This window comes from Colletotrichum jinshuiense, chromosome 3 (assembly GCF_051148585.1).
Source record: "Colletotrichum jinshuiense chromosome 3, complete sequence".
In the NCBI taxonomy this organism is placed as follows: domain Eukaryota; kingdom Fungi; phylum Ascomycota; class Sordariomycetes; order Glomerellales; family Glomerellaceae; genus Colletotrichum; species Colletotrichum jinshuiense.
In genome coordinates this window covers 5979820-5995168 of record NC_139310.1, presented here as the reverse complement: position 1 = coordinate 5995168, position 15349 = coordinate 5979820, and the positions used below count along the sequence as shown (strand labels likewise).

At 48.5% G+C, this 15349-nt stretch overlaps 5 protein-coding genes across 5 annotated transcripts; 3 read left to right on the top strand and 2 right to left on the bottom strand.

Moving 5' to 3' along the window:
- Positions 1-625: 625 nt before the first annotated feature.
- On the bottom strand, positions 626-2121 carry EsH8_III_001570 (class I SAM-dependent methyltransferase; the record flags this gene model as incomplete). Its single annotated transcript, XM_083263295.1, has 8 exons — positions 626-671; positions 732-1151; positions 1242-1379; positions 1433-1625; positions 1677-1718; positions 1782-1872; positions 1924-1959; positions 2017-2121. 8 exons carry the CDS (start codon positions 2119-2121, stop codon positions 626-628), a joined length of 1071 nt encoding a protein of 356 aa, XP_083123782.1.
- Positions 2122-3276: 1155 nt separating this feature from the next.
- Positions 3277-4701, top strand: EsH8_III_001569 (uncharacterized protein; the record flags this gene model as incomplete). Its single annotated transcript, XM_083263294.1, has 3 exons — positions 3277-3345; positions 3417-3521; positions 3607-4701. 3 exons carry the CDS (start codon positions 3277-3279, stop codon positions 4699-4701), a joined length of 1269 nt encoding a protein of 422 aa, XP_083123781.1.
- A 2207-nt stretch (positions 4702-6908) lies between these two features.
- On the top strand, positions 6909-7115 carry EsH8_III_001568 (uncharacterized protein; the record flags this gene model as incomplete). Its single annotated transcript, XM_083263293.1, has 1 exon — positions 6909-7115. One exon carries the CDS (start codon positions 6909-6911, stop codon positions 7113-7115), a length of 207 nt encoding a protein of 68 aa, XP_083123780.1.
- A 1171-nt stretch (positions 7116-8286) lies between these two features.
- Positions 8287-9648, bottom strand: EsH8_III_001567 (uncharacterized protein; the record flags this gene model as incomplete). The annotated part of the gene is made up of 1 exon (XM_083263292.1): positions 8287-9648. The coding sequence occupies one exon, from the start codon at positions 9646-9648 to the stop codon at positions 8287-8289; it is 1362 nt and encodes a 453-aa protein (XP_083123779.1).
- Positions 9649-10432: 784 nt separating this feature from the next.
- EsH8_III_001566 (beta-lactamase-like protein) lies at positions 10433-11420 on the top strand (the record flags this gene model as incomplete). The annotated part of the gene is made up of 2 exons (XM_083263291.1): positions 10433-10955; positions 11011-11420. The coding sequence occupies 2 exons, from the start codon at positions 10433-10435 to the stop codon at positions 11418-11420; spliced, it is 933 nt and encodes a 310-aa protein (XP_083123778.1).
- Between the last annotated feature and the right edge of the window lie 3929 nt (positions 11421-15349).

Sequence of the window (15349 nt, the reverse complement as noted above, 5' to 3'; positions counted from 1 at the left end):
AGCGACTTCATGCAATGATGGATGATCTACAATTCGGGCTGGTTGTGGACGGTTCATGGGGCAGCACAAACCTTGTCTTCCCATTTGCTGTTTACGAGGCAAAAAGGCAAGCTGGGAGCTGCGAGGAAGCCGATAATCAGGTCTACCATGCTCAAAACGTACCTGGCTATGTTGGATGATTAAGCTAGAAACCCAAACAAAGTTGCCGGGTATCAGCACGATGCGAGTGACGAGTATCAGGTATTTGCCTTTATATCTTGTGGCCCTTCATGGCAGGTCTTCGTTGCCTGGAACAGCCGGAATACTTGCGTAAGCCTTTAAAATCTCAATGCATATAGTCACTTTCAGAACTGGGACAAGTCGTTAAGTGGTTAAAGCAGCTAGCTTTTACAAAACAAACCCTAATATAGAAACTTAAAATAACATAATTCAGGCAACAAGAGACAAGAAGGCACTAAAGTTACTTGGTAATCTAGTTAAAACGCTAATAATTCCCAAGCGGTTCCCATTTGATAATTATATAGTAACACGTAGATATATAATAAGGTCTTAGTAACCCGAAGTTCCCACGATCTCGTCCAGTCGCCAACCACCAAGACTAATCTAGGTCCCCTTAACCATGTCCTCATGCCGATTCTTCCTCGGTGGGCTTCCTGCCGTAGATTGAGTACCTTGAGATATTAGTAAGACGCTATCTGCGAGGTTTAAGACGCCTCATGAGCGAAACTTACAGAGGGTAGTAAGCGTGAATACTTCTGTCCTTGAGCTCTTTGCGGCACTCGGTCATGGCGACAATGACTTCAGCCGCCGTCCAGCCATGTGCTCTAGTCAGCATTGCCATACACAGTCCCTCCCATCCAGACACCACGTTATCGTGACTCCAGTTACCAATTTCCTTATATCTCTTCTCCTTGGGCCAGTCATTTGTAGGCCATTTGTACTGCAAGACCTTCACATCAACAAAGCCTGCATTGATCAAGATGTCTTTAAGCCCTTTCATGTCCTTGGCTGGTCTCCCAAACTTTTCTGATGCCTCCTGCACCAACTTGGCAGTCTGAAGAAGCATGGAGTCTTCTTTTAGGGTACCGTCATCACACTCAGGCTTGATATTGCATTCGTTTAGCTCAACATACCCACCCGGGTTGAGATTGCTAGAAAGTTCGGTTAGCAGAAAGTTATCTTGGATAGGTAATCTTGTTCAGAATACAAAGACTTGTGTATTCTTGAATTTATGGACTTACTTGAAACACTTCTTGGCATAAACTTCCCAATCGTTTACAGACCCATTCATCATCCGGCTATGTATATAGTCGAATGGACGCGAGTAAATCCAAGGCTCTTCAAGATCATCAACCTCGAATCTCACGTTTGGAGGCGTGCTGCATGACTCATTATTAGCAGGCTGCTTAGTAAAGCCATGGGTAAATCATACTACGCAGGAAAGTTGGCTGATAGGTCAAAACCGAGGACCTCGCATTCTGGGTGCTCGTCGGCGAAGTCGATGGCCCAGATACCGGTTCCAGCTCCGACATCCAAGACTCTTCCAACTTTGGCCCCCTCGTCATTTGGCGGGGCATTTCCAAGCTTGTCATTAAAGGTGAGCAGAAAAAGGTTGTGCTGGAGTTCTTAAGGGCTGTCAGCCAGGTGTGAATTAATCCGACATACGAATAGCTCACCTAGCCGATCGTTCTCCCTCTCGTCGTTGGGAGCCTTATATTCTGCGCGGGTTCCGTGAATAAATTTCTCGGAAAACCATGATGTTACTCAGGATTTCCACTTACTGCCGTCTTTGTATGCGTGGTATGTTCTCCCATTCTCCTGTCGGTAGTCAAATATTGATGCGGCTACGCTCGTGCTGGATGACGCTATGCTCTAGATGCCTTTGTGAGTATACTTGCATGTCAAGGATAGAATGTTTCTCACAGATGCTCGATCAGATAATTCATCCTCAGTCTCTGGCTGGTAGAGTAGTCAGTCTCAGGTTCTAATGTAAAATATGGGAGAATATAATAGTACCGTATCATCCGCAACAATGACGACTTCGTGGTCGGGAACAGTCTCAGGCGTATTACCAGTCGTATTCTCGGGTGTAGTTTCGGAGACAGCATTGACACTAGACATCTTGCAAATTTGTATATGGTCCTTGAGGCTTGTTGTTGAATAAATTTTCACGATCCGACGTGAAGAGAAGTTTTCTCGAAGTCGGGGCAGAGCGATCAATGAAGATATTTATCTTCGTGGCAAGGTCAGAAATCCTTCCCCTCTCCTTTGCTATTCTTTATGCATGTTGGTTCCAACTGCATGTTGGTTCCAACTGCATGTTGTTCCCACATAGCGGAGATGGCTACCATAATGAGCGCATTTCCTACGTACCCGAGGCGAGGTGGCCGGGAAACGATAGGCTTTCCTCTGCACCAACAAGGATATGTGGCCAGTGATCGCAGGATGTTGGTACCGGGCTGTTTGCAAGACCTTGCACACTGCATCTTACAACATCCGTCTTGACCAATCACCAGTTATGTGCACGGCTAGGTAATTCGCGAAGACTATCCGATACATCAATCCAACAACACGCGATTTAATTGCTTTAAATGGTTTAGCTTGTATGCAGTTGGAGATTTCACCCATGCTGAAATACTCGGGGTTCTCTCTAGCCAACTCCAACGCCCAGCGGCGAAAATGCCGATCAAGGACCGGAGGATCGCCAGAGGTGTGGAGTTGGGAAGAGAAGCTAGGTACAAGTGGCACTTGGGCCCCATGCGCAGGCACCCATGCCCATTTCGTGCTGACTAACCAGTCTCCACCGCACTGTTGAGGGCAGAGTGACGGCCATTTTTCAGCGAGATCTTGGAAAGCGAAAACATTGGACTGCTGTTTCAAGTGCGCCACTGTAATGTGAAGGCGGAACAAGGCTATTTTCATCTTAAGCTTTATCTGTTACCCTAATTGAGCTGTCGACGTAGTCAAACAATGTTAGAGAGGTGTGCAACCAACACGTGGCAAGGGTCCGGCACCCCTCTGCCGCGACGACAGAGTTAACAGAATCCTGGTAGTCTCACGAATCTTACTTTGGTCTATTCAATTTGCCTTTTTGTAATCAGAGTCGATGCGTCCAGACATACTGGCCCGTCCGTGGGCTCGACCTCGATCGGAACCCCCCAAAATAAAATGTGTAACGGCTCCCAACGCTCATGCCTATTCCTGTGGTCCTACATCACATTGTGATGTCTAATCGTGTTCACCTTTGCGGATACCGCCTCCGCCAAGATTTGAAAAATGTGGCCGCCGCGGCCAAGCTCGGCCATAGCGATCGAGACACAAGAAGGATATCTCGTGGAGGTATGGGTAAGGGCTTTGAGGATGACGACATTAGGGAATTGAGGGAATGTAATTCACGGATGCTGATGAGCATACAGACCTGGTACGCGATTGGCATGGTAATCATTGCTCTCCGTCATATTGTGCGCCTTCGAACAGTGGGCTTCAGAGGATACCATGGCGATGACTACCTTTCTTTCTTTGTAAGTACTTTCACTGGATATCATCAATCAAATATGTGACCCATCAAACATAGCCAGCACTAACCATATCCTATGACTGACATAGTGCATCCTTTTATATACTGTCGATAGCACCATGGGTTATTTCGCCTACTACGCAGGGGGGAACATCAACGTGAAACCGCAGCAGGTCGATTCACTCAGCGACGAAGACGTCAGGATCCTCGAGATGGGCAGCAAGATGGAGTTCGTCACATGGTACACCTATCCCAGCTTCGTCTGGGTATTGAAGTTCAGCATCCTCTTTTTCTACCGACGCCTCACTAAGGGTCTGATAAAAGATCGGACACTCAAATTCCTCTTCCTCGTTTGCGGGCTGACCTGGGTGGCGCTCGTCGCGACCGTGAGCTCTACATGCCGGCCCTTCCACGACAACTGGACGGTGCGCCCCCTGCCCGGTGAGCAATGCATCTTTCGGGCCCAGAACTTTTACGCCCTGGCCGTGCTCAACGTTATCACCGACGTCTTCATCCTGACCATTCCGGCCCCGATGATCTGGCACCTCCGGTTGCCGCTGTGGAAGCGCGTCGGCGTCACCTGCCTTTTGTGCGGCGGCCTCTTTGTCATCTCGGCCGCCATCATCCGCGCCGCTTTGACGCTCACGGCGGCGCCGAGCGTTCTGACAATCAACATATGGGGTTACAGGGAGACCGTCGTCGCGCTGCTGGCCGTCACGGCCCCTGTGTTGAGTCCGCTGTTCAGGCCGGGGTTCTGGAAGCGAGGGGCGCGCATTGCCAGGCCGGTCGATGCGCTGCACCGTGAGGCTGAGGAGGAGCTCGGGGCGATAGAGAGGAGAAGGCGGAGGCTGTTCTCGTCGAAAATTAAATGGGACTTTGGAAGCAGTCTGATGAAGACATCTTACCTGTCGGTCAAGTCGAGCATGAGGTCCGCCATCATAACCACCACCACAGTGCGCCACGTGGAATCAGATATTGAGGCTGCTGCTCCACAGACTTACGCAGGAGGCAATCAGGGCTCAGGTGGTGGTGACGCGCACAAGGTGCCAGAAGGTGGTGTGCATCCTGGGATGGACTTTATTACCGGCTCCTCTCTTTTAGCTGACAGCGAAGAGAATGCGAACTTGTCGCGGCCCGAAAATAGTAATTACGAGAAAACCAAGCATGAATTATCTTATCATTAGTCTAGTCTAGCTTGATATAATAAATCAGCACCACCCTTTGCTGTTTAGTATGGTCATGACTGTTGTTGTTATTGTTGTTATTGTATTTAACACCATGGCGGCAAGGGTAGAACCCTTGTCGCAGACCTCCCGAGGGGTATGTAGCGTGGAAAGCTGTGGGCTAGGACTATGTACTTCATACAATGCCCTTCCATTCGTCCTCCAAATCCTGCCCGATGGCTACTATGCGTTCTATCTGTCCCTAGTTCCCCCTGGTTCCCCAGATTCATTGCTTTCTGTCTATTCCCCATGAGGGTTTAGTAGGCTGTCTAGATCCCGTGCCGAAGCCCGTTCCCTAGCAGCGTGGACAGATCTTCCGGAAGAAGTTTGTCACGCGAAGGAAGGCCTCAAAGCCTTTTAGGTCAGTCATTAGTCCCTTAAAGTATCGTTCAAAGGATCCTATAGGTTGAGCGGACCAGCTGGGTAGAGGGCGGGCTACTGCTGCCTCCCCGCCAGGGTCGCTAGGCAGTAGACCAGATGATCTACATCCTTTGCCTCTCTACAGGAGCAAGTTAGCAAGGTTTCAGTGTGGTTAAAGCGTCAGTAATAGTGTTTAAAGTCCCTGTGACCCGACCGGGCTGCTAAGAGGTGGTGAAGGGTGCTCTCTAGTAGGGCGAGTTCGGGAGGGCAGGAGAAGTGTAAGCTTAGTCCAAGCTGAGTGTACCGTTATGTCGCCTCTATACCCCACCACTGTCTGTACTGGTTTTGCAATCGCTCTCTTCTAAGCCGTTTGATCCTGGAAAGTGTAGCTAGTTGGCCTAGAGGGACCGGCAGCGTTGTACCCTCTTTAGCTAGCCGGTCTGCCTCTTTATTGCCCTTAATCCCCTAGTGCCCTAGCGCCTAGTAGGTGTAAATTTTATATATCCTAGCAGCAGCCTTAGATCTTAAGCACCACTGCTTGTAAGGTGTCTAGTGCCTCGCCCTGTATTCTTTAGATGACACTAGTATTGTTAATTCAGATGTATATAGGCTGGCTTTAGGCGGTTAAGAGGGCCCGCTGGAGTCTTAACCTTACCCCTTCAGCCTTACGTCAAACAGCTCTACTAGACCTAGTCAGCTGCAGCCCTAGGTTATACGCCTGTTGCTGCAGTAGATAATAAACCTATATCCTGTGGCTCCATTCATCGCTCTAGAGCCATCTAAAAAGACAACTATATAATTCTCTAGTACAGTCTTTAGCCAGGCCTGGAAATCGTTAGCTGCTGCTTTCTTAGTCTACAGGACTATTAGGTCTTATAACCCTAGGAGGTACTACAGTTGGATGAGTACTGGTCTTAGGCATTTTAGTGTAAGGTCTACAGTCTGTTGGAGCTTCATCTGCTGCCGCCCTCCTTAGGAGAGCCTTAGGATAAGAGGGTGTTGTAGATCGACCTTCTTTAGATGTGCTGTAAAGTGTAGGCAGACTCTTTCTAGAGCCACTATGCTTGGTGGTAGTTCAGCATCCCTAAGGAGGCTGCATGTTGGAGTTGTTTTCCAGGCCGGCAGGATAACCCTTGCTGCTGCTGTAATGACGCTTCCAACCTTAAGCGTAAGGCTCTTCTAGCCTGTACTGACTGCACCTATCTAGAGGGCAAGGTTGCAGCTGGTATTGGCGGCTCTACTAGGGACTGGCTTAGTTATGCCTCTATACTAGGTCTCAGCCCTATATAGGGCGATTGGCAGGATGCAGGAAATTACAGCCTTGTATATAGCAGCGGCTGGGAGCCCGCCTTTTGTGTTTGTCAGGTGTCTAAGATGTCGGGCCGCCTTCACCGCCACAGTCAGCTTTGTTTCAACATGGTGTCAGAAAGACAGCCTCTTATCAAACCAGACCCCTAGCCAACAAATTAGCTCTATTGGTGCTTTAATTCTAAGGTCTTTCGCCTTGATCTCTTGTAGATCTCTTTATTGATTATGTTTCCTTGTGAAATGGATAGCCTCAGACTTCTTTAGGTTAAAGGCGACCTTACTCTTAGTTCTCCAGTTGAGGATACATATAATCTTTTGGTTGAGGATTACAGTATTACTCTTAAGGGAGGGGCCTATAGCTAGAAGCCTAACCCCAACCCAAACTGCTAGTGGCTGTTACTACTTGTACGTAATTTCTGTGTGGAAAATACGAGCCTTTTCATTGACAACTTAATTCGAGAGTAAGTGCCTCACCGACCTGCTGTGTCCTAAGTGTCTGTATGTGCGCTTGGTCTCGGATCTACCACGTCAACCGCGACAATATCAACCGCGGCCTGCACGACTGCGATCCCCCATGGGGCTATATCGCCACCGGTTACACCAACTACCCAGGATCCTGCTGCCGGGTGGCCAGCAACGGTGCCGTGGAGAAGGTTGAGGACGACGGTTCCGTCCAGGTGATTGAAGCTTCCCCTATTGCTGAATAAGGCATGTGGCGGCCAAATAGAGCATTTTGAAAGCACTGTTGGGTTACATGACCAGAATACGGTCAGGCGGTCAGCAGCAGCCGGCCGTCGGCCGCGGCAGCGGCCGCAGCAGCGGAGCCCGTAGATTACGTCTCCGGGCTGCCAACAGCTATATCTACGCTTCCGCTGCTGCTGCTGCCAACCTCCTACTTTCTCTTCGATATACCGATTTACAGCTTCCGAATATGCCATATTGATATTCAGCGAGCTCCAGCCCATACAGGCAGTCCTGTGGTAGACAACAGATACCCTGTAGTTCCAACAAGCACATAGTCTACAAACAAGTTGTAGTCAACTAGCTCAATAAATACAAAACAATGCAGCTTGTGTTTATTACACACCTTTCCAAAAGGCTTGATATTTGGAAGAATGAATGAAATTTATAAATAAAACCTCCGTTTTTCTCTTTTTTAGCAAATTCGGACACAAATTCAGTCCGAAATAATGTAATGCCTTTAGATCTAGTATGCCGCCAATAATTGTTTCCATTTGAGCTGGCGGGGGCCATGTCTGAGCCGCTAATGGAAGGAAGTCTCTCAGATGCCATAAGTACATGGCAGAGAGCTAATTATATTTATTAATCTCCAGAACTTCAGCATTAGGACAGTCCACTTTTACACGCAAAAACATAGTCAAATTTGCCGATGTACTAACTACAAGGGCCGATGGCTCCTCTAATCCGGAATACATGCTTTTCCCAGAGAACGCAGCAAAGATTGGCTCTCTTATGATATTGGTACCCTGTTTGTAAGAGATATAATCTTGCATAGAGGCATTTCCTAGGTAGTGCGGCACAATTACGAGAACAACAAGAAAAGCTACAATCCTGTTAACTACTTATTACGGATACAACAGCTCGAGCTTTGTTGCTATTATCAATTTACTAAATTTCTCAAATGAAATAATCTATGAAAATAGCGCGTCTTGAAAATAATCAAAGCGAACGCCAGAGGGAGGAGGGGGAGGGACTCACAATGTTTACCATTCATGCATTGTTTGCCTGAATCTTACAGCGACCACGGAGCTAGATGGGCACACGTCATTTTCCAAAATGAATTAAAGGGGTTGATGTCATCGCCATTATTCTAGTCCTACATAGCTGGTACAGAAGATACACGTTCCGATCATCCGTCTAGTTCATCCAACCATTAGGCCCACCCCAAGTGCCCTTCACCATGGAGTTATAGTACACCCATGGGAAAAAATCCTTCTTCAGATGGTAGAACGCACGGCGGGGGATCGCTTGGTCGAAACCAATCAGATCACCAAAGGTCTCTTTGGGTACTCCTCCGTACTTGAACTCAGCAAGCAAGACCTTGCCGTACTCTGTAGTGAGTGGGCATGAGGTGTAACCGTCGTACTTGGGCTCGGGCTCTTTTCCTTCCAGGGAACGAAGCAAGTTGTTAACCAAGATCGGAGCTTGGGATGTGATTGCTGCCGCAGTCTTGGATGTAGGCAGGCTGGATGCATCGCCCGAAGACCAGATGTTGGGATATTTCGTGTGTCGCGTTGTGGCTTGGTCGACATCGACAAAGCCGGCCGCGTCTGCAAGAGGGCTGTTCTTTACGAATGCGTGAGGTCCCATTTTGGGCACAACGTGCAAAAGATCGAATTGTCTTGTGACCTTTTCCTTTCCGTCGGGGCGAGCAAAAGTCGCCGTGTTGCCCTCAACAGCAACCAGGTCATGTTGAAAAAGTCCTTCAACGCCTCTTTCTTTACGTAACTCCTCAAGCTTGGCACTGTACTTTGGAACGCCAAACATGGCCGGAATTCCAGTAGCAAAGCTGATCTTAATCGGTGAAGCTGCAGGGTTGCCAGGATCGTAAAGGCCGGCTCGCTTCCAGTAATCCAAAGCAAGCCACATAACTTTCTGTGGCGCACCAGCACACTTGATTGCACCAGCGGGCTGAGTGAATATAGCATTGCCCTTTTGAAGCTTCTGGAATGTGCCAAAAACTTTATCGCAAGTGTCGTAGCCATAGATAGATGAGACAAGAGAGTTCGGGTTCGCAAGAGCCTCGGGCAGACCCTGGATGCTCCCATAGTCAATGTTGATGCCTGGTGCAACGACGAGATGCTCGTAACCAAGTTTGTCGCCGTTTCCAAGCTTAATGTTGTTTTCTTCGGGCGTGAAAGAGCTGACGCCCTGTTGATAAAACTTGAGCTTTGGATCAATCAAGCTATCAAGCGGTCTGCGCAGCTCCTGCTTGGACTTGAGACCACCGCCGACCAGAGTCCATCCAGGTTGGTAGTGATGCCATTCGGCAGGGTCAACAATAGCGATATCATCTTGAGCGAATTGGCCGGTACGAAGAAGCTGATGGCTGATGGTCAGGCCTGCACTGCCGCCACCAATCACCACGACCTTGTGGCTCCGAGTAGCGGAGCTGACAGGAGACACTGTCGCGAGAGTTCGAATCTTTGAGGCGCTATGCGCAGCGACGCCAACGCGGTTGGCATGGCGGGATACCAAGGTCACGCGACTCGAAAGCATCTTAGCGCGCAGAGACGTAGTGGGATTATGTGTTTTGGGGATGATATGATGGGGGGAAACCTCAAGTTGTCACGAATGGACAAGGTATGGCATGGCGGCTGAAAGAGACGGAAGCACGTGCTGGAGAAATGAAAACGCCGAACTTAAAAATTGTAGTGGGGTTAACCCCACCGCAAGCGGACAAAAACGATTGGTAATATTTCAGCCGCCCCGACCGTGCCCGACAGCCGTCAACGTTGCCGAAAACTTACTCACATCCCTGGCTTTGATGTGATAATTAGATTTAGGAACGGATTGCCCCCGCGGGCCTGCCGGTCAATTAATACCTAAGGTCGCCGACCTGAATTGCAGATCGCCGATGGTAGCGGATGACACCGACGTGCTGTGAAAGTTCTTCGATGTGCAACTTCTTAAAAGTTCCAATTTATCGTCAGGCCTCAACCTCAATTTGGCTCTATTGCTTTAATGCCTGTCAACACCATCCTAGTCACCAGGATCATTTCCCACCATGAATGTCATTCGACCATGTACTCTAAGAAATTGGCAAACGATGACGAGCCAATATCTGACGCCAGCATTACGATTGTCTGATCTCACTCGCAACAATCACAACAATCAGGCCCGTCCATCTCATTCCTCCACAAGAAGCATATCCGGTTTTGCCAAGTCAACATGTCATAATGCTGCAGCATTAAGATATCAGTTGACTAGAAAGCATATGCGTTCTATTCGGAGTTTTACCTCAGCCATTTCTACTCCTTCTGGTTGCCGATATTCACGATGCATGGTCGATGGGCGAGCTGCATACAGCACCGAGGCCGCCAAAACATCCCAACCCATTATCCACGATGTTTTTGAATCCAGTACAGGTACATGGCAGTATATCGTCGCCGATCCATCTACGAACATCGCTGTCATTATCGATCCAGTTTTGGACTATGATCGCGCAACTCATGTTGTAACTACGGCTTCTGCTGATGGTTTGCTTTCGTTGATCAAAACCAAAGACTATACAGTTTCTAGGATTCTGGAAACCCATGCTCATGCAGATCATCTCACGGCAGCTTCATACTTACAAAGTTGCCTCGTGCAGTCACAGGGGCGTAAACCTCCAATTGGCATTGGGAAGCGCATTGGCCAAGTGCAAGACCTCTTCGGCGAAAGATATGGCGTGCCCGACAATGAACGCCAGGGCGTCTTTGACAAACTTTTCGATGATGACGAAACATTCGCGATTGGCAACCTACAAGCCACTGCGATGCACTTGCCGGGGCACACTCCTGACCACCTGGGTTACAAGATTGGAGGTTAGACCAGAAAATAACCAACCATATACTTGCCTTTCATTAACGTTGTTGACAGATCATGTATTCTGCGGCGATTCACTTTTCCATGTCGACATTGGCACCGCTAGGTGCGATTTTCCTGGTGGGAGCGCTAAAAATCTTTATCACTCGGGTCGGAGGCTTCTTAGCCTACCAAACCACGTGAAAATTTGGACGGGCCATGACTACCCGCCAGAAGGTCGTGTTACCCCTGTACCTTGGATGACCGTTCAAGATCACAAACGGCAAAACAAGCATCTGAAGGACGGTATCTCTGAGGAGGAGTTCGTACTGCAGCGAAAGGAGCGCGACGCCAAACTTGGAGAGCCTAAGCTACTGCACCAGTCTTTGCAGACAAACATCCGTGCGGGAAGGCTTCCAAAACCAACAGCATCAGGGCAGCGAATGCTCCGCCTACCGATGAGGTTGGGAGACCTTCAGTGGTGAGTGCTAAAATACGTCTCATGGACCATGTTTCTGTAATTCGTCAGCACAGATAGCACAGGTAAGGTTAAGAAAATACTGGTTGCAGTGAAAAGCAGCTCGGGATTGTGAAGAAGAATGGTACCTAGGATGTTGTATCGAGTCAAACATTTGTTTAAGGTCGTATTTGTTATTCGGTTGCATCGTCATGACCTGCGAATTTTGTGGTCGGGTCGAAAAGTCGAGCTGCAGTTGTTTTGGACAGATTGACAAATCCGAAGCTTGCCAGATCAAATTAGCTCTGAAGACATATCTTGTAAAAAATCAATCCCTAGATGATTACCAAGTATTCCAACTGCTCTAGGTGACTTCACCTGTGGCATCATGATTGTTGGCAAGTGGAGAGAACTGCCATGTGTTGCTATTTGTCCTTCCTCGGGAAATGCGAGTATATGACATGTACATGGCACATCAACTGTATAAAGCACATGGGCCGGTCCGAGCAAACCAAATTTTCCAATAATGGAGAAAGCACCGAGACTCTTTTCCTCTCTTCGTTAGTAGTGCGTCCTGTAACGAGTGGATCAATGATTTCTCAATTTCATACGCAAATGCCCCACTCTCCTATTGTATGTTGATCCTGGTTATTCCTCCAAAGTTGAGTCTCTGTTTGTTCAGCGTATGCATATATCTCGAAGCCAGAGTGCTCTGTACTTGGACCAAATAAATGAAAGATCGATCTGTGTCAAAGCGATTCGAACCTTGAGAGCGAGAGCCTCATAAAAGGCCAGGGAATGGCCAATGTGAGGAACATGAGGTTCGTCTCACCAACAATTGCACCGAAGCCCGCAAACTCGTCAACGGAGAAGGGGAGAAGCAGGGCTTTTTTATCAAACCATTCGTCACAGAATTCGTTCCGACGACCCGAAACACCATTTTGCCTATGCGCAGCCAGTGTCTTGGCTGTGACTTTGGGCCGCCCCGACCGCCACATTTGTTTCATATGCTGGTCCGGACATCAGATGAGAACTGATCCCACACAAGGAGGCTCAATTAACATCCATGCGCCGGGTAGATTGCCGGGGGATGGAACCTCAGCAACATCGGATTGTGCCAGTGATCCTCGAGTTTGAATGAAGGGACACGTCATGCGCGCTCCAGACGCCCAGACAAATGCCCGGACAGAGAGCGTAGCACATGCAACAAAACCCCTCGTCTCTGCTCTTTGACAGATGATCAAACCGCAACACAATACACAGGGAACCATACAAAGGCCAATACCGTCGGCGTGGACTTGGCGAAGCTGCGTTGTATTGTGATTTTCGTTTCCCAATGCCTCTCGGTCGGTGAAATTTACCAGTGGTAATTGCCGAGATCATATGCTCCCACTCTCGACGCCGAGCACGAAGTCGAACCCGTCAAAACTCGAAAGTTTGATGGAATTGGATACTAATGAGTCGGATTCATGATGGCGCGACGACAGCCGTGCAGCCACATATTTCATTGTCAACTCCCGATCAACTGCAAAGAGCCGCTCGAATATATCCTGCCTTGGCTCTTCTCTCAGTGGTTCTTCTCTTCCTGACAGCTGCAGCGGGCATCGCTCTCTCGGCCGTTGTCTTATTCCTCAACCTCGAGTCGACCGAAGTTCTTGATCCTCTCAGCCGAGCTGTTTTCTTCGTTGCTTCTTGCATGAGTCTCACTTATGTCATCACGCATATAATCGCTTCAAGAACGGCTTACATCAAGAGTTATGGGTCACCCAAGGCATACGGCAAATATGTCGCTCAGTTGGCGTTTCTACTCGCTCGTCTAGGTCTTCCGGTTTGGGTTGCAGCAACCATTTTTGCGATATTCGTTGCTGTGAACATCGGATTGGACTTGTCGAATGGGATCCAAGAAAATATTCCGTGGTTGAATGTCATTATATGCATTACATCTTTGTAAGTTGACATGCAAGAAGCATTGGAATCCAGGCTCACAGGTTCTCAGATTTTCGTTGGCGGCTGTACTAGCCGTCATTGAGATGGCGGACCGCCCATTTGCAACCTTTGGCTTCTCTCAGGCTTGGTTTATCCGGGGTGAAGATCCACTGGCCTCCCCTGACGACTACGACCTTGAACCTGGGAGCACTGAATCAATGCCTCTATTCCAGGAGAAACAGGAGAAAAAACACGAGGAGCATGATAAGGCAGAAAAAAAGCAAAAACGGAAACGCAAGACGTTGACTAAGAGAAGTCCTTACGAAAAGCACCACAGAAATTTGTGAGTCTGCAATTCCCTGTGTCATTAGGAGGATAAGAAAGTAGCTAATGAGTTTAGGCGGCACGCAAGAAGCGTTTCCATGCCGGCTCCCCTGAACACCGTCTTTAACAACCAACCTGGCCCTCGTCTGCCGGAGTCTCCAGATTTCCATAGCTCATTTGCATGGAAGCCACCGACTAGGGATGGCGCAACCCGACCAAAAACTGGTGCTGTGACGTTCGATGATTGGGTTACCTGGCAAGAGCATGTGAACATGCATCAAGCAGCATCTGATATATCGACCGATGCATCAGCAAGGCCAGATGAAATGATTCTTCCCTCAATGCCTCCACACGTTGAGTATTCACCACGCAGCAAAGCCTTGCTCAGACAGGACAGGAGATATGACTTGAGAAGATGGACTGCAATTGGCATGCAATCGCCACCATTCGATGGTGATTTCTTAGCCGTCCCTTTCAGGAGACCCGTGACGCCGTTGATGACAATGGAAGAGGAGCACAGAATCATGGGCCGCAGAGCTACAATAATAAACGGCAACTGGGAGGCGAACTATCATCTGAAAATGATGCAAAATAGTCGTCCTTCTAGTTCACAGACAACAAGACCGTTGAGATCACCTAGGTCTGGCATGACAGCGAAGGGGAAATCCCGACCGGCAATTCCGCGCCTGGAAATTCCTCCGCCTCGGCGCGCAGAGATTACTGATAATACACGACCCTACAGCAACACAATGCCAAACGAGGGACGCCGACGACAGAGAATACCAAGCGTCGGATTGAATGACAACCGACACCTCGAGTACAGAACTGAGCGTCGCGTAACATCACAATACGGCTCGCGACTAAGTATACGCCCACCTAGTCAACATCGTTTGACAGCTGCACATGCGCCGCGGCTTGCAAGCCCAACAACAACTATTCGGTCTACGGGATCTGATATCTACAATTTCTCTAGGCCTCGGACTTCAGCTGCTGCAAGGATGCAATCCAAGGTGGCAAAACGGCTACGTGCGATGAAGCAGCAACAAGAAACCGAGAGTTCAATGCAGGAACAAATTGAAGCACAAGCTCCTCTGACCCTGAGACTCTCAAGCATTTCTCCCATGCCAATAGTTACGAGGGTGGCTGCAGTCCAACCCGATCAGGAGAAGCTCGGGGGAAAGAATCGGCAATACCAGCAGGACGACGAGCATGGTCCTCCTTCTCCTGCCACTCCTCGAACAGCAAGAGCTACGGCAGTTAAAAATTTGCGAGAAAGGTTGGGTAAAAGAATAATGCGGGGTAACGAAGTAGAAACAATGAGAGCCACATAGTATAATCACTTTTATGAATAATATTTTACACACATATAGCAAGAACGTATCTTTCATCAAAGACGCTATCGATGGGCTTGGTTTTCAATATAGCAGGGATACTAAGTTCTCTACTGTATCCTTGAAGTTTCATTCCGAACGGTAAGGAAATACGAGCTTAGAAGTTATGGGATGCGTTTTTATTGCGTTTTTATTGTATGCGCGATCATAATACAGACATGCAGTGAGGTATCACGCTGCTTTGTGACCAAATCCTCCAGGGCCCCCCTAATCATAGGACCAGTCCATACCCCTAACGGTGTGAAATCAACCTAACTAGATATTCATGGCTTAAAGAAACTTGAGATTTTAGGAAAGTCGTTTGCGTTCGTTGAAT